Consider the following 19,851-nt stretch of genomic DNA (forward strand, 5'->3'; position numbering starts at 1 on the left):
ACATGATTCTTTCAATAGTCTACATTATTTGGAAGCAAAAAATGATGGACCTAAGAGTTTTCTAGACCTCACTGTTCTGGAACAATATTCATGCTTTTAATTCAACAATGCAGACATTTTTATTGCATTATAAACGTAACAAAAGCTAAACCATGGATAAAGCTTTCTTAGCTTAGATACTTTTAGTAGACAAGACAGAACTGTTTTAGTTTGTACAGGACGTTCTGTCTCTTCTAATGCTCAACATCATTCAGATCAGTTAATTACAAATAAAAATGGTTGCTATATATTGCAGATACATTTATTTACAAGCAAACAGTTATACCAATCAATCCTGCCAGGGCAGAGAATAGGGAGTTTAAAAGTAGACAAAGTGCCCTCATCAACCAGACACCAGCATAGCTGGAAGTCAGACAAACAGAGAACTACTTATACCATTTGTTTGGCTAGAGATTAATAAAAAGTCAGAAAATTTGGGCCCTGGAAATGTCTGAAAAAGCAACTCAATTATTAACTGAAATAAAATTCTCAATTTTTATAGTTACTGGCTCAGGCTTTTAAAGTAGTTTTTTGTAAATGTTGTCATACTTTATCAAGGAAAAAAAAGAAATATTACTGTCCACTTGCTCTCTCTTCAATCCAAATGGGATTAGTTTGAAGCAATGGAAAATGGCATTCGGAAAAAGAGGAATACATTATAATTATCCACAATAGGTACACTCAAATATGACTCGCTCACCTCAATAAATCCATCAATGTGCAGCATAAGGGCTTGAGTTCTACTGATGATAAACTGATTGACACAAGCAACTGCATGGGACCTATAAACATAATATTAAAAAAACTATACATTACTATAAAAAGTCAAACAAATACATTTGCCACTACTTAGAATTAAACTCAACATCAATCTCTTTGCAAAGGGAAAAATAACTTGCTATTTAATACTATGAATAAAGCATGTGGGTACATTGCATATCTGGAACAGCTTCAGAAATGTTAAAAACATTCTGTATCAGCTATATAAGAAGTCCTCACTCAATGATCATTTGTTCAGTGACCAAACTTATGGTGGCGCTGAATGAGGGAGTTACAACCAGTCCCTGAAGTTACGACCATTGCAGCAACCTGTGGCCATGTGATCAAAATTTGGGCACTTGGCAGCCTACCTGCACTTACAACTGCACGTTTCCTTAAACTTCCCCATCCCATCTTCTTGCTCCATCTATGCTCTTTTGGTACCCTGCACTCCATGCTACCCTAGCTGACCTTCGCAGTCTTCTTGCTCCTATTGTTGACAAGCATGCCTGGTCTGGTCTGGCCCTTCACGAGGCAGCTGCTGCTTCACAAATGGCCAGGGCAAGCATGCATTGTCAGGAGAGGTGGGTTGGGGCTGCAGCTCTGCACTACTTTGCTGGGACTTCCTGAGTCAGCTGCACACCTCACCATGCTAGTGGGCTGGGCTAAGGTGGCTGAGGCTTCCAGGGATGGCTGAAATTCATGCTTTGTACATGAATTTTTTGCAGCCCCAGAGCTACAGTGAGCCAAGAAGCCTGAGCTGCAGAGTGGCAAACAGAGCCACAGCGATGAAATTATGGCGCTGCTTGCTGCCTATAAGGCAGGGTGCAGGGCAGTCAAAAATGCATAGGTGGGGGAAATAGGCAATTGAGGATTGGAAGGAGAGGCAATCCTTATCTTGGAAAAAAACTGCAGCTCAGGGGTTGATAGGGACTAAGCCTGGAATGGCTTGGATTTGGGTATTGACTGATGGAATTCAACTAACAACAGCAATGAAAACTCCTAGAATTGCGGTTGTTAAGTGATGCGATTATGTGATGTCACACTTTGAGTGCATCTCTTATTTCTGTATTAAATTTATATGCCTAACAATGGAAATATAAAGCCTAATTATTGTTGTAACTCAAGGACTACTTGTAGTTTTATAGCCATACTGTTATTAGGAGAGCACCTCTATGATATAAGACTTACTTAGTAGAAGAAAGTCTGGTTGGATATCTTCCTTTTTATCAAGTATTTATTGATCTCCAAGGGCTAGTAAAATGATAAATACTGTCATCTAAAATTCAAACTATTATTGATTGATAATATCCAGAATGCAAAATTTAGTCACCTTTCAGATAAATAGTTCAATATCACATGTCACAAGAATAACTTGTGGCACATGAATTGTCTAAGTCTAAGACAAAAATGAAATGACCTTTCCAATTCAGAAAAAAAGTTAAGTCAATAGAAAGGGGCTTTTTTACAATGTGTCAAGATCTGAAAAGTAAAAGCAAAGAATTAAATTCAAGGCCCAAAACCTGGAATAAAATAAGTCAGATTATGCAAAGAAAGTAACTCTGCTATGAAAAATGTATAGGTTACTATTGGGTTTATGGATGCAATTCAAAGTGCTGATTGCTATCTAAAAAGTTCTGCATGACACAGGGCATGGATATTTCAAGGATCACCTGTCTCCAATTGTCTCTGCCCATTTGGTAAGATCCAATAAGGTAGGCCTTCAAATCCCATCTATTAACAAAGTCATCTAATGGAGCACATGAGGATACTTTTTTTGTTGTGGAGACTGCCCTCTAGAATACCTCTTTCCTCCAAACATAGCCCTATGCCGGTTTGCCTTCAAAAGAGTCTTGAAGACCCTGCTCACACACAGGTCTCTCAGCCCACTATTTGGTTTGCTTGGCCTTGCCATTTCTTCTTGTGCTTTAATTGATTCCTATTATTTTTTCAACCTTTGTAAACTAACTAGAGTTGTGTATAAATGGAGGATCATAGAAACTAAAATAAATAAATTTCAACAGTACACTCACGTTAATTATATTTAAAACTGAAAATTCTGTAAACAAACTTTTCAAATAATTGATAGAGAACTTTATTTCTTACCTTATTTTTGGACTGCTATGTTTGAAGAATTGTAGAAACTTAGGGATCATGATATTAAGGGGACGATCTAAAGCATCACTATCTAAGATTTCAGCTGAATCTTCACAGATCTTCTGAAGAGCTCCAAATGCACCCTGTGAGATAATTTTTTGTCTTTTTTGATATTTATGTAATAACATCAGACTCATTATTTTAAAAAATTACCTCATCTCACTGCAGGTTGAATTCCAAACACAGCTGACATCTTATTTACTTAAAAGATCTGTATGCCTATCCCTCTTAGAACAGTATTCTGAACAGCTCAAAACAACAATAAAACCAAAAACTATAAAACCAAAAGGAAAAGGCACTTAGCCATCTCACTTGGATGCCTCCAACAAAATCATCCACAGGCTCCCATCCTACCTGACCTCAGTCCCTGGGAAGAACAAGCTCTTTTCAGACTTCCAAAAGACCAACAGGGTGAGGACTACCAGATCCCCAGCAGAAGGATGATCCACAGAGCAGGGAAAAGACAGAAAAGCTATGCTAAGTCCCATTAGATGGCAACATTTAAGTGAAGGAGCTGAAGAACACCCACCCTATCAGACAGGATGAGGCCAGCAGACACTCTCAGGGAAGAGCAGTCTCACAAATAACTTGGCCTCATGTCATATAGGGTAGGGGTCCCCAACCCTTAGGCTGCAGCCCACTACCAGGCCTTGAGCCTTTTGGAACCAAGCCGTGGAAGTGGTGGAGCTGGGCACACACAAGCTTGCCCACCGCTCATGAGAAACCATCCCATCTCCCTGCGCCAGTCTGCAAAGCCAGAAAGGTTGAGGGAACTCTGATATAGTGCTTTAAAGTGACAAGCAGTCCTGAAAAGAAATAGGGAGCCAGTAAAGCTTGTGCTACATTAACATAATATGGGTAAACCGAGAGGTGGCCAACAGTGTGTATGCCATCATATGCTGAACCAATGTAACTTTCAGAATATGTTGCATTTACCCAACAACTTATTAAAAAAATACTGTTTTCTTTTCACAAAATACTATCAGAAAGATTAAATATGACATTTTTCAATGTAAAGGAAGAAAAGATAAAAAGGAATGAAGTAGGAATTTGTTTCTAATCCAGTTGCTAGCTGAGTGAGTCTTTATTTTTACAACAATATGCTTTCTTTAGTTAATCAGCTAAGATTTCTCCTAACTGCAGCAAATGACCAGGAAAAGGCAACATTTTCCAGTTATAAAAGGATAGCATAGATTTTATTATATTTTACAATAATGTAGTGGTATTATTAGGAAAAGTTTTCCTTTATATATTTTGTATCTGCTTATAATATTATATTGTATTTTTATAAGCCAGTCATTATCTGTAAGTTTAACATATATATTAGATTTTAAGTTTCAACCCTAACTTTAATCCCTTTAGTATTATAATTTTGTGGAGATTTTTATGACTTTGGGGAGCTTTTCTTCTTCTTGTTTTGAAGCCTCTTTGGTACTGGAACACAGCACTAGGCCCTAATCTAGCTGTGCTCTTCTTGCTAAGACACCTTATTTCCTTCAAAATGAATTGTAGAAAGTTAAGCAAAAATTAAAAAATAGCTTAATAATATACAGAACACTATGACCATTTGGGGAGAAGCTGCCTATGATTTAATTCCCATCAGACGAGGGCAATTCGGAAATAAACCTCTGTTTGGTTGTCAATGATAAACACTCACAGATACAGAACTTTTATTATACATATTAGAAAATTACAACATTACTTTTCGACATAATCACCATTCAAATTAAGACACTTGTCATAATGTCTTACAAGGTTTGAAATTCTTTATTAGTAGTCCCTTGGCACCAAATCTGGGCTATGGGGAGGGGGGTGATCAAAAACATCCCAAAGGAACTGCTTCAAAAGTTCTTGGGTGAGTCTAGCGGTGTGCAGGAGAGCATTATCATGAACCAACCAAGCGGTGCCTTAGAAAATCCCACCAAATGTGAAGATTCCAAAGGAGTACTGCTAGTGAAGTTCACGATACCAACACCACAATGGAAGTCAGCATGCCCCAATGCTTATTGTGGATGGCTTCTCTGAGTTTTCGTAACGTTTCACAGTAGATTTCTGAATTGATGGTTGAACCACGCTCCGTGAACTTCACTAACAGTACTCCTTTGGCCATGAGCGCCCATGTGACATTTGGGGGGTGCTAGGGCCCACACAATGCCATGATGGTAACACAAGTGGGGATGTGTGCGCTCGCAACGATAGTGGCGACACAATGCCACAACGCTAGCACAAGTAGGTGGTGTGCTCGTGGCAATGTTAGTGCCTGCATGACAGTCACGGCATCACTAGATGCCCAAAGGGGTATGAGCGCGCATACGTCTATGCACTGGCCAGCCACTTACGGTGCCCAGTGGCCAAGAGCACACGGCCCAGTAATGGGTCTTGGACCAGGTTGGGGACCTCTCGTTTACTTGGTAAGGCACCAGGTTAGAAACTGGAAGATACTGAGTTCTAGTCCTGCTTCAGGCATGAAAGTTGGCCGTGTGTCTTTGTTCCAGTCGTTCTTTCTCAGCCCAACCACCTCACAGTTCCCATGTAGAAAAAAATAAAAGTAGTAAAAATAATAATTACCACACTGGTCACCTATTCCAAATAAAAAGGCTTTTTTTAATTAGAAACAGCAAACTCTCACCTCACAAGTATTGTAGTCTTCAGAATCAAGCAGGCTACAAAGCTTTGGTAAAAGTTCAGGCCAGTTCTGCAATTCTCCTTTTGAGGCAATGGTTGTAATCAAGATACCTTGAATTTTAAAAACATGATTGATAATAAGCTGCTTTAATGTAACAATATAAAAAATTAATACATAAATAAGGATGGCCAACAGGAAAAATTTAAAAACATCGCTTTAAGGAACTAGATAAAGCATGTCTATGTTTGTAAAGATGTATATACACACATACATTTTAGACATAAATATGGACTGATATTCAAGCTGAGAGGAAAGCTAATCTGCAAAGAAATGTCCTTGTACTCTTCTCAGATTTCCTCAAGACATAAAACATTACCTTAACAGTAGACAAGTCGATGACATATGCAATTCTACTTATAGGATTAGAATATGCACTTAAGGAAGCACTATTGGGAAAATCTGCTCAATAGCTGAAGCTAAGAAGGCAGTTCTTTCGTGATCAACTTTCACACTTCAAATATATCAAGTCTCCAGTTCTACTATCGCTAATTGGCCACATTAATTGGAATTGATTTAATACAACAGCATCTGAATAGTCAACAGTTGCCTTTCTCATCTACTGATAAACAGAAATGCTCTAATTCTATATTCTGGAGGTAGAAATCATTATGACAATTAAATAAGCATATAAAATAAATTCTGTTCGTGCAACAGAGATTTTCCTTGTTATTCTCCCATGCATATCCACATTTGCTCCAAAGTACCTCTCACTCTCCCCAAAGATTTGGGAATTTGTAGAATGTTTAGGAGGATCTGCTGACACAAATATGGGGGAATACTGTTTCTCATTTAGGACAAGAGTGGAGAACATATTTTTTCATGTATTACAAACTAAACTTCCTTATTATCAATGAGACTGGAAGACACCAAGTTGAAATATAATAAAGGAAAAAAATAAGGATTTTGCATGAAAATCACAGCATGAATCCCAAGGTAGCAACATTAAAGCTAATATTTGAATCTATATTTGTAACCTTTCCTGTGTTTTCACATATTTTTTAAGGCTTTCCTGTGTTCAAATCATATTCCCTGAAACAGAACAGTGATCATGTGTCAAGTAAAGGTAAGGTATGTCAACTTTTTATACTGAAGATATTTTAAAATTAAAAATATTCTTTCTGATAATATGCATGAGGAATTCATATTGTCGTATTATCCTACACCTGAAGGAGCTAAAATAATCATCCACACTTTCATCATGAAACAAATTAAAAGCAGAAGACTTGGAATACATTTATTAGAAATATTAAATAAACACATGATTATATATAATAGTATAACAGCCATCTAATATATTTATATCTGAACCAATCAATTACCCACACAATTATTTCTGAAGAACAGAAAAAGACTGAGTCCTTTAGGACACCACTTAAAAATTGTTTGTTAACAATTGTATTTTACCATTTGTTTATTTAGCATAAAGAAACAGAATATAAATATTCATGACTCACCTACAGTGGCTCTGATTAGTGGAGAGGAATCACCAATATTGTTTAAGCATTCACTTTTAATGAAGTCAGTTACTCCATTAGGAAAGTTGTGAAAGTGAGCTTTGACATTATTCTTCAAAATAAGACCACTCAGTGATCTAGTTGGTTCATCTGTAATAAGTTTTAAAGAAAAGTCATTTAGGCTACATCTTCCATATACCTGCTTGGGAGCAAGCACAACTCAAATCATAAAATGCTTGATTTCATGAAGTATACACACATATACGCATATGCACTATTTATTTATATACAGTATATGTAATATATATATTACCTATATGCAGTGCTTTTTTTTGTAAAAAAAAAAAAAAAAGTGCCGGAACTCACACACATCATACAACCCGCCTTGCCTACCCTGCAAGGTTCCATCCAAAAAAGGTGCCAGAACTCCGTTCTGGGCGTTCTATGAGGAAAAAAAAGCCCTGCATATATGTATAGATGGCAAATATATAAATAGTGCACATGTATATAGATGTAGATAGATATATACTTGCACTATTTCATATTGCAATATAATATCAAATTGTATGACTCCATAAATACTGCTTGCCAATATCTCCAAAATTATGAATAGAGGAACCTGACAGGAACACATATAACCTCTAAGATTATTATACCAAAAAAAGCAAGTTAGAAAATTTATTTTTTAAAAATAGAACATTTTCGTCTTGCAATGTACTTTTTGCTTTATCAAGGTATCTGACAGCATTCATACTACCAAGCACATACAGTACATCCAGTTTTTCTGTGGCAGTTTTCACTAAAGAATAGATATACTTTTACTACAGTATCACTTGAAAAACAATGCACTATTTAGAATTTGAGGTGCAGATAGCATTTCAAACTTGAAATGGAGTCGTTCTACTCTTGTCAAGATTCTTCCAAATTATATTCCAACCTAAAGTTGAAGCTCCAAAAGTTTCCAGAATGGTTGCAACAGAATCAAAACTTCCAGTAAAGTCAAAAGAGCCATTTTAAGCTCCAATTCAAAATCAAGTCGTTATGCATAATGCTATACTGATTTTTTAAAAAATACAATTAAAATTCAATTATCAATCATATACAAAACAAAAAAAATGCAATTAAGTTTCAATTTACCACCATCTTCAAATGGAATGAACTATTTTTTCACTGATTTGATTCATTTTTTTTAATTACTGTTATTATTGTGTAAATTATTTCATACATACATTACACAAATTATATAAAATGAAACAAATGACATTTTTATAATGAAATTATTAGGTTATATGAATTGTAGCACGCAGGTTCAATATCATTTAATGTACATAATCCAATTTAATGTATATGAAAATTATTATATATCTAATAAATTAATTAAACTGTAATTTTAGACAGCTTGAGCAAAATAGACTTAATTTGGAAAATGTTCAAGATTTGGACAGACTCAGGCTACAATAGTTAAATAATTCCTCCTCCTCTTCCTCCTCCTCCTCCACCATCATCTTCATCATCATCATCTAAAACCACATCCGTTAGAATTTATTTTCTTGTATAACAGAAACAATATGGTTTTGGAATACATCCAGGGTTTTTACAATACTTGAGTATATATTATATGTTGAATAAGGAGATACATAAGCGAAAAATTAATTTTTGAAGAAAGTGGAACATAATTCACCCTATTCGGTATTAAATTACAGTGGAATAGACAACCCAAAATAGGCATGAAATAGTCAATTGACAATGATGATTTATGCATAAACCAATTTCAGAACATAAAATGTTTGACGTACCATTTTAAAGATATTGTGGTCATGTTAAAGTATGAAAGAGTATTTTAGCACAATTTTAACAACTATTAGAATTTATGTTGGTACTGTTCAATACATTTATGATATTATTCAAAACAGATTTATTTGAAAAGAAATTCCATTTATTTCTGAGCAATTGTTCTAGTTCACAGAATAAAGAAAAAATATTCTAGTGGAATCTAGTCTGGTGAACTAAACAACCAATGAAGTCTTGATGAATAAAATATCCAGAAACTTTTGAAATTCTGACCTAATTTATCTAGCTATGTAATTACTGGATACAATTAACATAAAACTCACCTTCAGTTTTTAGCTTTGTAAGAACAAATATCAGGTAGTTGTTGAAGTCTGGATACTGATTGAGTTGTTCCAGTTTCTAAAGTTTTGTTAAAGGTATTTCATGTAAGATACGAAACACTGCAAAATTATATTAAACATGAGTGAAACTAAATTATCTTTTCAAAATATCACTACTGGAAATTCAACAATCTAATTGATCCCAAAACTATTAGTAACGCTAGAAATGGCAGAGTTCCAAGCAGAATGCACAAAGAATTCTGCATTTTCTTTTTCCTATGAAGATTTACCTTTATAATTAGTAATAGCAATAGCACTTAACACTTATATACTGCTCCACAGTTCTTTACTGTACTCTCTGAGCAGTTTAGAAATGTGAGCGTATTATCCCCAACAATTTTATTTTACTATCTTGGAAGGATGGAAGGCTGAGTCAACCTAAAGCCAGTCAGGATCGAACTTTGGGCTGCAGGCAGAGTTAGCCTGCAATACTTCATTCTAATCCACTTGTCTTCAGGAATTCAAGGTAGTATATGTAACTCTTCTTCCCAATTTCCCCTGCAATAACCATTCTCTGAGATAGAGTATGTTGTGAGAGAGTGACTAATCTAAAAACATGCAGTACAGCTTTCATGGGTCAGATTTAGATTAGAACCAGGGTCTCCCTACTGACAATCCCAATAAACAAGCAGCACTCTTCTCTATTGGAGACACATAAAATCCTTCTCAATTACTTCTCCCACTTAAGATGGCAGACATATTAAGGGAACTTTCAAGCAGAATGAGATTTAATATAAATAATATCAATCTATCTGCTGCAATACATTATTTTCAAATGTTATATAAAAAGTTAGCTTTTAAAGTAGTAAAATGTACCAGACTGATTCTTAATTGCCTCCTGGTACAGACACTGGTTAAGGCTTGAGGAACTTTGTAAATATGTTAATATTTAATATGTTTACATTCCATGATATTCATATACTGAATTATCTTTTAGCTCTGTCCAATGTACACCTACTCAAAAATGAGATTAAGTGCAGATAGATATTTGCAATATTAGGCTGCAATCTACTTCTATGATCATAGCTGTATTCAGCAAGGCTAGGTAAATGTCTAAAATTACTATCTGAAATTCAAACATGGAGCAAGCTAGAGTCTTTTACATAAAGTCCAACTTGATATAATGCTTTGGAGCAAACATCAATGTGTGTATTTATGATATACATATGATTACAGTACTTTCTGACCATTACAGTACTTTCTAACCAGAAAGAAAAGGCATTGCTACTTTCTCTTTCAAAACAGCAGTTTAGTAAATTGAACAATAGCATATCAAACATCTCTTTAGAAACACAGATTGGGTTTAAATACTGAACTAGCTTGGTTTTATTCAACCACAAATAACAGATATATATTTTGGATTACAAAATATAATGGACAGATTCCATTAATATGCTAAACCAAAACCAAGCAAATCACACTATGACTTACTGTAGTATATAAATCCAGCCTGTGGATAAAGACAGATAGAGCATATGTCTTCTACGATAGTAAGCTGCAGACAATAAAGTGCAATTTTTCCACTGATAAGCAACTCAGAATACAGAAATAAGCTGCTCTAAATCAAAGGAGAAAAGCAGTCTAGCAAATAAATTGGACTCAAGACAAGTTTAGTATAAAATTTTTGAAGTCTGGATTTTAGTAACAGAAAGTATCCTGGCAGAAGATTGCTTGAGAGCATGGTCTGTTTATATGACCTACCAGCCCTAGCTATATTAAATAATCAAGGGGTAAAATATGTCAACGTATCTGGCATAGTTTTTTTTTAATATAGGGGGCATATTACATGTAACACATTCTAAGCTACTTCTAGAATACAGAAAGTCCTCTACTTAAGACTGTAATGAAACCCAGAATTACCATCGTAAGTTATGATAGTTTTTAAGTCCAGGAACCCAAGCAACTGACCTGATTATATGACCTCTTTTGTAGCAGTCTTTAAGCAAACTCTGTGGTTGTTCTGCGAACACTGCGGTTGTTCAATGAATCAATGCATTCGTATGGGCATGTGACAACAGGCTCCACCTCCCCTCCCCCATTCTCTGCTTCCCATTCATTCATCTTTTTTACTAGCTATATTGATGTATTTTCTTTGTTTTCTTTTTATTTACTGTTCTATTATTTTACTTTCACTGTTTAAGCTTCTTTTTTATTTCTTCATTTTTTATGGTTATAAGCCATTTAGAGGAGGTTCAAGGCAAGATAGGCAGCAAATTTAATAATTAATAAAATATCCATTTAAACAAAATTTAGCTATATAGGTAATTTTCTACTTACAACCACAATTGGAACCAGAATTTTTGTTGCTAGGCAAGGTGGTTTTAAGTGAGTCACGTCTGATTTTTCAACTTTTTGCCACAGTTGTTAAGCAAATTACTGCAGTTATTAAGTGAATCATTCAGTCCTTAAGTGATTCTTGCTTCTCCCATTGACTTTGCTTGTCAGAAGCCAACTGGGAAGGTTACAAATGATGATCTAATGATCACATGATGAAGTGGTATATAAGTCTAAGTGCTATTGCTATTACTATCTTGGTACAGTGCAACTGTCATAAATACATGCTAGTTGCCAAGTCTCCAAATTTTGATCACATGACCATGGGATGCTGCAATGGTCATAAGTGAAAACTGATCATAAGCTATTTTTTTTCAATGCCATTGTAACTGAATGGTTATTAAACAAATAGTTTTAATTTAGGAGTATCTATATAAAACTCAGTAAATATAAAGCTGCTAAAATATCCTTTTCAAAATATATGCTGGGATGATTAAATTAAAAAGTAAAAAACAGTACTTTATACAACAGGAAAATCTACTGTACATAAAAGTAAAACAATTTTCTTATTTAGGAAAGCTTAAAAAAATATGGCCATGCAATACTTTAAAAAATATGTCATCGGAGTGCAAATAAATTGCTTTTCTTTAGATCTTTAAAGCAGCCTTGTCTTTTGCATAGTTGTTTAACAGCTCTTCCAACTTTCTTCATATGGTTATGCAGACACATGCATTTTAATACACACACTGTAAACCATCTTTGAATCTTTGCAAAATCCTATTAATTTTGTATTCCCATCAACAGTCTATGGAATATACGCTAGAAAAAGAAAAATGGTAAATAAGTCATACCATATGATATGGGAGAATGACTAGATGGTATTTTTATACTTTTGTTTTGTATTTTCCTGTGCATATCTCATATTTACACTTAAATTTAATTTTAAACTACTTCTTTAGGATGTGAGATTATTCAAATGGAATTTCATTTAACATGTTAACAAGTGAAAAAACAGTTCAATAACTAAAAATTCAAAGATGGCTACTTAGCATTACATCTTTTTAAAATTAAACTACCTGGCTTTTAAAAAAAAGCACAAATAATGCACAGTATAATTACTGATACAGAAGAAGAATTTACATCTAGTTTGTACCAAAATCTGTACCTCACGGAGCAGCAAAAACAATTTAGATCCTAAAATTCTACATACACAAGCACACTCATTATAGCACTCACCAACACATAAAAATTACAAGCCTGAAACAATAACAAGCATCTTTGATGTGAATACTTTCAGCATTTACCAATGATAAAAAACTATGTTCTAAATACAGAAACTTAACCCTTCACTAGTTTCTCTACTGCCTTCAGAGAGTCAATGCACCAAAAGAAAACAATTTTAAAAGCCTAAAAATTCGTTTATTATTTTCCTTATCCTGAATATGATCCAGTATGAAATTGAGGGGCCAGCAAGACTTATTCCGTCGGGTTTCTAAATGATCGACAAGGATCATTCGAGAGAAAAGGAGCCAGCTGGAATTTTCCGAAAGGAATTTAATGGCACAGATGGCCGGCTCTACAAGACCAGCTTGAGACACAGGCCCAGGGAAAGTGGTTGAGAGCGAGCCTGGGAAAGCGAAAGACACCGGAGCTGCTAAAGGCGGGCCAAGCCTTGGAAAGAAAAACGGGGTTTGGCGCCAGACTCGCAACAGGTGCCGGGCCTGGGCGCAGGGAGGGGGAGGCAGAGCGAAGCCTTCGCCGCCGCCTACAGGGCTTCCTTCGCGATTCAAAGCCCGCGCCAGGTCAGGCAGGGGCTGGGCCTGGATTACCGCTACGGCCGGTCGCCTTAGCGGAGGCCCAGAAGAGTTATCCTCTCCAGGGCGTACACGGCGAAACCACCCCCTGACCCCGAAACGACAAAGCGGAGCGGACCGCTTTGCCTTAAGGCTTTGCCTCCTGCGGGGTCGGAGTCATGCGGCAAACCGACCCAGCCGCTGGGCCTCGTTATCTCCGGAGCCGGCCCGCCCGCCCTGCCCGGCTCTCTTTTGCAGGATACTTGTTGCACGGCTCTCTGCGTTGTAGTGTCCGGGGACTGCGATTCTTTGAGCAGCTGTAGAATCTGCTGAAGCCCCTGCTCGTCGGGTTTCCACTCGTACTCCATCTTGGCGCTCTGCAAAGACAACAGGCAGGAGCCGCCGTTAGCGGCAGTCGCGGCGGTGACGCTAGGCCCAAGCTAGAAGGGAAGCGCGGCGCCCGGTCCTTCCGGTCCTCTTCGTTACCCACGCCCAGTCGCTTCCCCCCCCCTAAGATCGACCCGTTGTTCTCGCGTGCCGAACGGACCCGCTACTCGGTAGTCTCTCTTGCCGCCGCCTACTATGCGCTGCGCGGAGCCGACTGAGTCACGAAGAAGAATTTGCAATCTGGCTCCCAGAACCCGGCTGCCCCGTGTTCCCCTGGGTCCTAGAGCCGTTCTCATCACCTGTGGTTGTTCGTCCCTTCAGCTGCGCCAGGGCAGGCTGGCTAACGCTGCTCCGGGAGGGAAGCATTAAAGCCGAAAAGAGGCGATTGAATAACGCGCGCGCATCTTTTCTTTCACAACCGAGGAAGGAAGCCTATAAGTCATTTGAACGAATGCTACCTATGTATGCCATAGCCGTGGGACTCGAGCACTGAGACTTGTGGCAGGTTCAGTGGAAGAGAAAACATTTTTTTCCTCACACTAGCTCTTCCGTCTTCTCTAGCAAAGTCTTTAATTTTATTGTGAAATTAATAATTCAATCCCAATAGGGAGAACACTTTTCTTTAATAGAGCACTCAGATTTTTAACTCTTTCCTGTGCAATGCTGTTGTCTGCTCTGTGGGCCACATTGTGTTCTGTGTGACCTGCTTCCAAGGAAGATCATAATAGTTTATTAAATTTATATGTCACCTGACTCCCAGAGATTCTGGTTGGTTTACAATTGCTAAAAATATTTAAAACTAAAAAGCAATACAAAAATATAAAACAAGACAGAATTCTAGCTTTATTTTAGAGGTTTGGGGAAAATGGTTACAGACCTTGGGCCTTTAGGTGTTTCAGGCTACTGAAAACTATCCCTGAAATAGCTTCTTTCTGGCTACATTCACACTGTGTCTGTCTGTAGTCCATTTAACCACAGTGTCTATTCAACTCTAAATTCTCCATTTAAATAACACTTTGAAACATAAGCCAAGCATGCCAACTGAGTTCAACAACATAGTGTGCTATGTACAGGTAGTCCTTTGGTTACAATTGGGACTGAAAACTATGTCATACAATGAAGCAATTGCTACTTGAAACTATGCTTCTGCTTATGATCTTACTTCAACTTTCCTTTGCTTTACAGACCTACAAAGGTCATAAATGCAAGATTGGTCATAAATTTTTTCATTACAGTTTTAACTGAACGGTCACTAAGCAAGGACTACCTATTGTAATAAATTTTACTTTATTTTGGATTGCATTTTATAATGATTGTCATCCATTTCTTAATTATATGTCTTATAGATATACTTTTCTGGATTTTTTATTAGTTTGTTAATTTATTATCCCACCTTTCCTTCAGGAATCAAAGTGGTATAGCACTCCTATTTTCCATTTTACTCCACAACCTGGTAAATTAGGTTAGGCCCATAGTTTACCAATGAACTTGTAATTTGCTAAAGTGAACTTGAACCTGAGTATCCCTAGTGCCAGTCCATGTACCCAAACTAGGGTTGGTTAATTACCTCAACAAAATTTGAAAATTCTACCTTTCAAATCTGACAAGTGACAATACCTCAAATGAGCTAGCTTACCAAATGTGTCCAAACACCGGGAGTCATGACTCCCATGAAATTGAAATTTGGCAAATTTTATAAAACATTTTAGGTCCTAAAAATTTATTTAAAAATTATGACATAATACAAATTATGATTAAACATTTCTTGTGATCGACTCCTAATGTTATACAGTTCAATAGGGACCACTTTCAAGAAAGATACATCTCTGAATATCTCCCCAAAATTTTAAGAACTTTTCAACTATATTAGAAGTTCTGCCATTATTGAAGGCATTGAAGAATCTGGTAAGGAAATCTCTTTGAAACGATGACCCACTGGATCATGGGTTGTTTAGTAACAATTATAAGGAAGGAACTTGATAATAAGCAAGGTGAATCTATGATATAGCTTAACTTTTACAGATGTAATTCATTCCATAATATTTTTAGAATGGAGCCAATCTGGAGTATCTACATTTAAAAATGTCTTAGAGCTTCAAAATGACATTTTTCTAAAGTTGGAACCAAGAATGGGATAGAGAAAACATTTGTCAAAACATGAATTTTTAAACTAATTTGTTGAATACAGAAAAAGTGTTGCAAGATGAGCTTTGTTACAGAGGTAAGCATTATTTCAAAAGGGAAGATGAAAGTGGTTGCTTTTTATAGGAATCTCTGGAGAAAAGTCATCTTCTGATTATTCTGAACCATGAACAGTTCTTAGCAGGAAAAGACATTTCATGGTACCATGAGTGAGACACATGCAGTGTCTTTCTCCCCACAGAACCATATACATAATCAAGGATTGCTGGTTACACTGGCTGTTGCATCTTTCCACAAGTCATTACCTTGGATGCTAACTCCTGATTTGATGGAAAGATATCGTCTTTGACCAGATGATTCTCAAACATTTTATGGATCTTCAGTTAATGTAACTTGCCTATAATAGGACTACACCTACAATGAATTCTATATTATAGGGGGAAAAAATAACTATAATCTCTTGTAGTACAGCAGATGGGAAATATTTTGAATAATACAGTATCTTGAACTAAATCAGTGGTTCTCAACCTTTCTAATGCCGCGACCCCATAATACAGTTCCCCATGTTGTGGTGACCCCCAACCAGTTATACGTCACTGGGTGCCAGGGGCGTGGCCAAAGAAAAGGGGAAAAAATGGTGGACAGCCTTGTTTGGCGACCCCCGTGAAATGGTCGTTCGACCCCAAATGGGGTCCCGACCCACAGGTTGAGAACTACTGAACTAAATGATTCTTTTATATTACTTTAAATAGTAACTTATTTTCAGATCCACTGTCTGCTAAAGGAAAAGAGTGTGTTCTTGTTCTGCATTTTTAATACTATAGCATTCACTTGATCAGCTAATAATAGCAACATAAAAATAAGGACTAAGTACATTGTATAGATAATGAAATGTATTACTAAACTTCTGAAAATTCCAAAAATATGTACACGCATCAGTAATTTTCAGAAATTATTAGCTGAAATCACTTAATAGATTATATTATAAACCACAATAGCTACATTCAGTTCACATGTTAAATCAAAATACCAAAGATATAAACACACACACAGTAAGATATAGCCAAGTGTGATTTGTACAAAATATTTCTGATAATGTATTTACAGAATATACATAATACACCTATATACATAATATGCATAATCTCACCTTTCCCCAGCTTGGCAGTTTGTCCTTTCCAGTATTCAGTAAGCCTTCATGGTGTACTAGTTTCATCTTCATTGTCCCCCCAGGTATTCTTCCAATGCCTTTTTTCCTTCTTCAGGTGTCTGGTGTACTTGCAACATTTCACACTTGCCTATACGCCTTGGTACATAGAATCTGTTAACATAGCTGCATGGAGGAAGGGCATGATTGTCATTTTTGTGGTCTTCCTATCCAGGGCTTCTAGTTCAGGTTGTATCCATTCCACTATTTCAGCTATACATATAAAATGACTGAATTGCACAGCTGTTAACCATGATCTTCACTTTTTGGATGTATTCACTCATAGCCTTCTTTTTGACTTTGGTGTACTTGACGTTAGCATGAAGGATTCCCAAGAATTTGTTGTGATCTTCTTCATCCAGATTCAGAGGTTATTTCTGTAGGGCATCTTGACTCCTTCAGTTTTCACTATTTTCCCCGTTGATGGTAAAAATGGCACATTTATCCAGACCAAACTCCATTGCAATATCTTAGCTATATGCTGTATGTGGACGGTATTAAGCAGTGATTCCATTGTTTTTTTCATACAGCATCAGACAGTCCATGTAAATGAGGTGAGATACCGTAGCAGATGTTTTTGGTTTTGATAGCCATGTCTTGACTTGTTCAGTATTATTGATAGTGGAATCAATGCAATGACAAAAAATAGTGGCCAAAGTTAAGCGTCCTTGAAAGATTTATTTCTTGATGTTGATCTCTCCCAGATGTCACCATTGACCAGTAACTATGTCTTTCATTGTGCCATTGATCTTTACACAAAGCTTCTGATGTTTTTACCGACACCTGTACTTTATAGACATTTAATTATTCAGTCAAATGGCAGGGAGTCAAATGCCTTCTTGTAATAAATCCAAGCTACATTCATTTGGTCTTCCTTCTCTTACAATTTTCCAGTAGGAGCTGATCTTTTGACCCACTGCTGTTTGGAAAAATTTTCTTTCAACAGGGAGAAAGATGGAAAGAGCTTGTTTTTAACTAGATGTTGTTGGACTGCATCAGTTGCCATAACCAGTTAGCAATTTGAAAATTGTTGGTAAGCAGCTAATTGGCCTGTAGTTGCCTGGGACTGTCTCTTTTGCTGGACCTTTCATTATCAGGCAGGTTTTGCCAGATATTAACCAATCTTCAGTTTTATCTCCTTGTACTATATTGTTAAACTGCTTGGCAAGGAGTTGCACAGACCACTCAGATGCTTTAACCAAAAACCATGCAGTTCATCTTCACCTACCGTGTTTCCATGAATATAAGCCCTACCTTGAGTTTCAGAGGTGAGCCTAATATAAGTCTGAAAGTAAGCCTTACTTAAGAGCCTGTGCAGCTGACCAACCACCGATTCTGTCTGGTTGCTACCGTAGCATAGACACAAGTGGGGGGGGGGAAGAAGCTCCCAGTGCTGCTACCATGAGGCTAAGCCAGTGGAGAGGGGGGAATCTGACCCACGTATCCCAATTCCTGGTTCCCTGCTGCAGCCTCTCATACTGCCCCACTTGTTCTGCGGCCATTTTTGGCCACGCCACGTCGCGCCCACCAAAGTCGCTGCCAAGATGCCTAGCAGAGCCCCCCCTCCAATCGGACCCACGCAGCACCTTTCCAGCTTCGATGCATTCCTCTGTCACATTCCTCTGCCGCCATGTGCAGTCCAACAAACAAAAGATGTTTGTGGGACTAAAAAAAAAAGTTCTATCAATTCCAACTTCGCAAGATCTTTTTTTTCCACGAGAAGTTGGAATTGAACTTTTTTTTTTTAGAACAAAAGAAGTTTGTGGGACTGCACACGGTGGCGGAGGAATGCGACAGAGGAATGTTTGCCGCCTGCTGTAATATAAGACATCCGCTGAAAATAAGACCTAATGGGTCTTTTGGTAAAAAAAAAATATATAAGACCCAGTCTTACTTAGTCTTACTGACTAATTCTTGATCTTCCTTGTCCTTTTCTCCATTTCAGCTCTTGTTACAAGCTATTTCAAATTCTTTATTTTAGCTCCTTTTTATTTGTATCAATCTCCTTTATCCAAGCTGCATTTTTGTTGTATTTCTTTGAGTTGTCCAACAGCTGCACTCTTTCTTCTTTATCAGGTGTTGACTGACTCATTGCAATCACTCCTTTCTGATTCAGCTGAAATTGGAGACTCTGCCTAGAGTGTGTAATTTGAGCTTTGTATCAGCTGATCTCCTTGGCTATAGCTGTTATTTGCTACTTTATTATTTCCAGTGCTTCCTTGATCTTCCGTATCCAGATAATATAAGTTAATTGGGCATTGTTTGATCCTTGTTCTTCAGCTTTTTTTTAATCTATTATAGCTCCTCTTATCTAATCTTAGCCTGCTGATCTTACTTTCCAATCTGATGTTCCATTTGGGTGGTCCACTGTTTGGCTTTTTTTCTTGTTTATTAATTTTGCATGCAAAATCTTCAGTTATAACTGCAGCTATGCTGTAATTAATTTGTTTCTTGCAATGAGCTGGTGCCTATATTTGATATTACAATATTGGCATCTTTTAATACTTAAGGTGTTTCTTTGGAGCAACTTCAATGCAGGCAACCTTATTCTGTTGTTTTTGTGCTGTTCTAGTGCTTATTTTTCATTTCATTTACTTTTGTTTCTCAGTGAAAGAACTTTGTTCTTTCCGAGGCAAAGGTAGACAAGAAGATGCCTGGTTTGAGAAAGAGAACAATTTAATAAAGGTGCTGCGTAAGAAAACAGGCAGAGCTGGGAATGGAAGTCCCCATCATCAGCCTAGAATCATTACATTCCCACAAATGGTCAAAATCCAATCTCTCT

General features: G+C 36.9%; 1 protein-coding gene across 3 annotated transcripts in view; it reads right to left on the reverse strand.

The window, feature by feature from the left end:
• The window catches only part of TNPO1 (transportin 1), a 43,295-nt gene extending 28,341 nt beyond the window's left edge, over positions 1-14,954 (reverse strand). The window contains exons 1-7 of one of the 3 annotated variants that reach the window (XR_005553874.1): positions 13,881-14,954; positions 13,597-13,710; positions 9,210-9,285; positions 7,096-7,245; positions 5,585-5,691; positions 2,905-3,038; positions 740-821 (exon numbers count right to left, since the gene is read on the reverse strand). Coding sequence is in view for 2 of the 3 variants with exons in the window: in XM_039320710.1 (XP_039176644.1) it covers positions 740-821; positions 2,905-3,038; positions 5,585-5,691; positions 7,096-7,245; positions 9,210-9,285; positions 13,597-13,701 (654 nt within the window). In the remaining variant the exon portion in view is untranslated. The other 2 variants (XM_039320710.1, XM_039320711.1) reach the window with 2 other exon arrangements.
• Positions 14,955-19,851: the final 4,897 nt, after the last annotated feature.

Source organism: Crotalus tigris, unplaced genomic scaffold (assembly GCF_016545835.1).
Source record: "Crotalus tigris isolate CLP2741 ecotype Arizona unplaced genomic scaffold, ASM1654583v1 scf7180000023687.2574627, whole genome shotgun sequence".
NCBI classification, from domain to species: domain Eukaryota; kingdom Metazoa; phylum Chordata; class Lepidosauria; order Squamata; family Viperidae; genus Crotalus; species Crotalus tigris.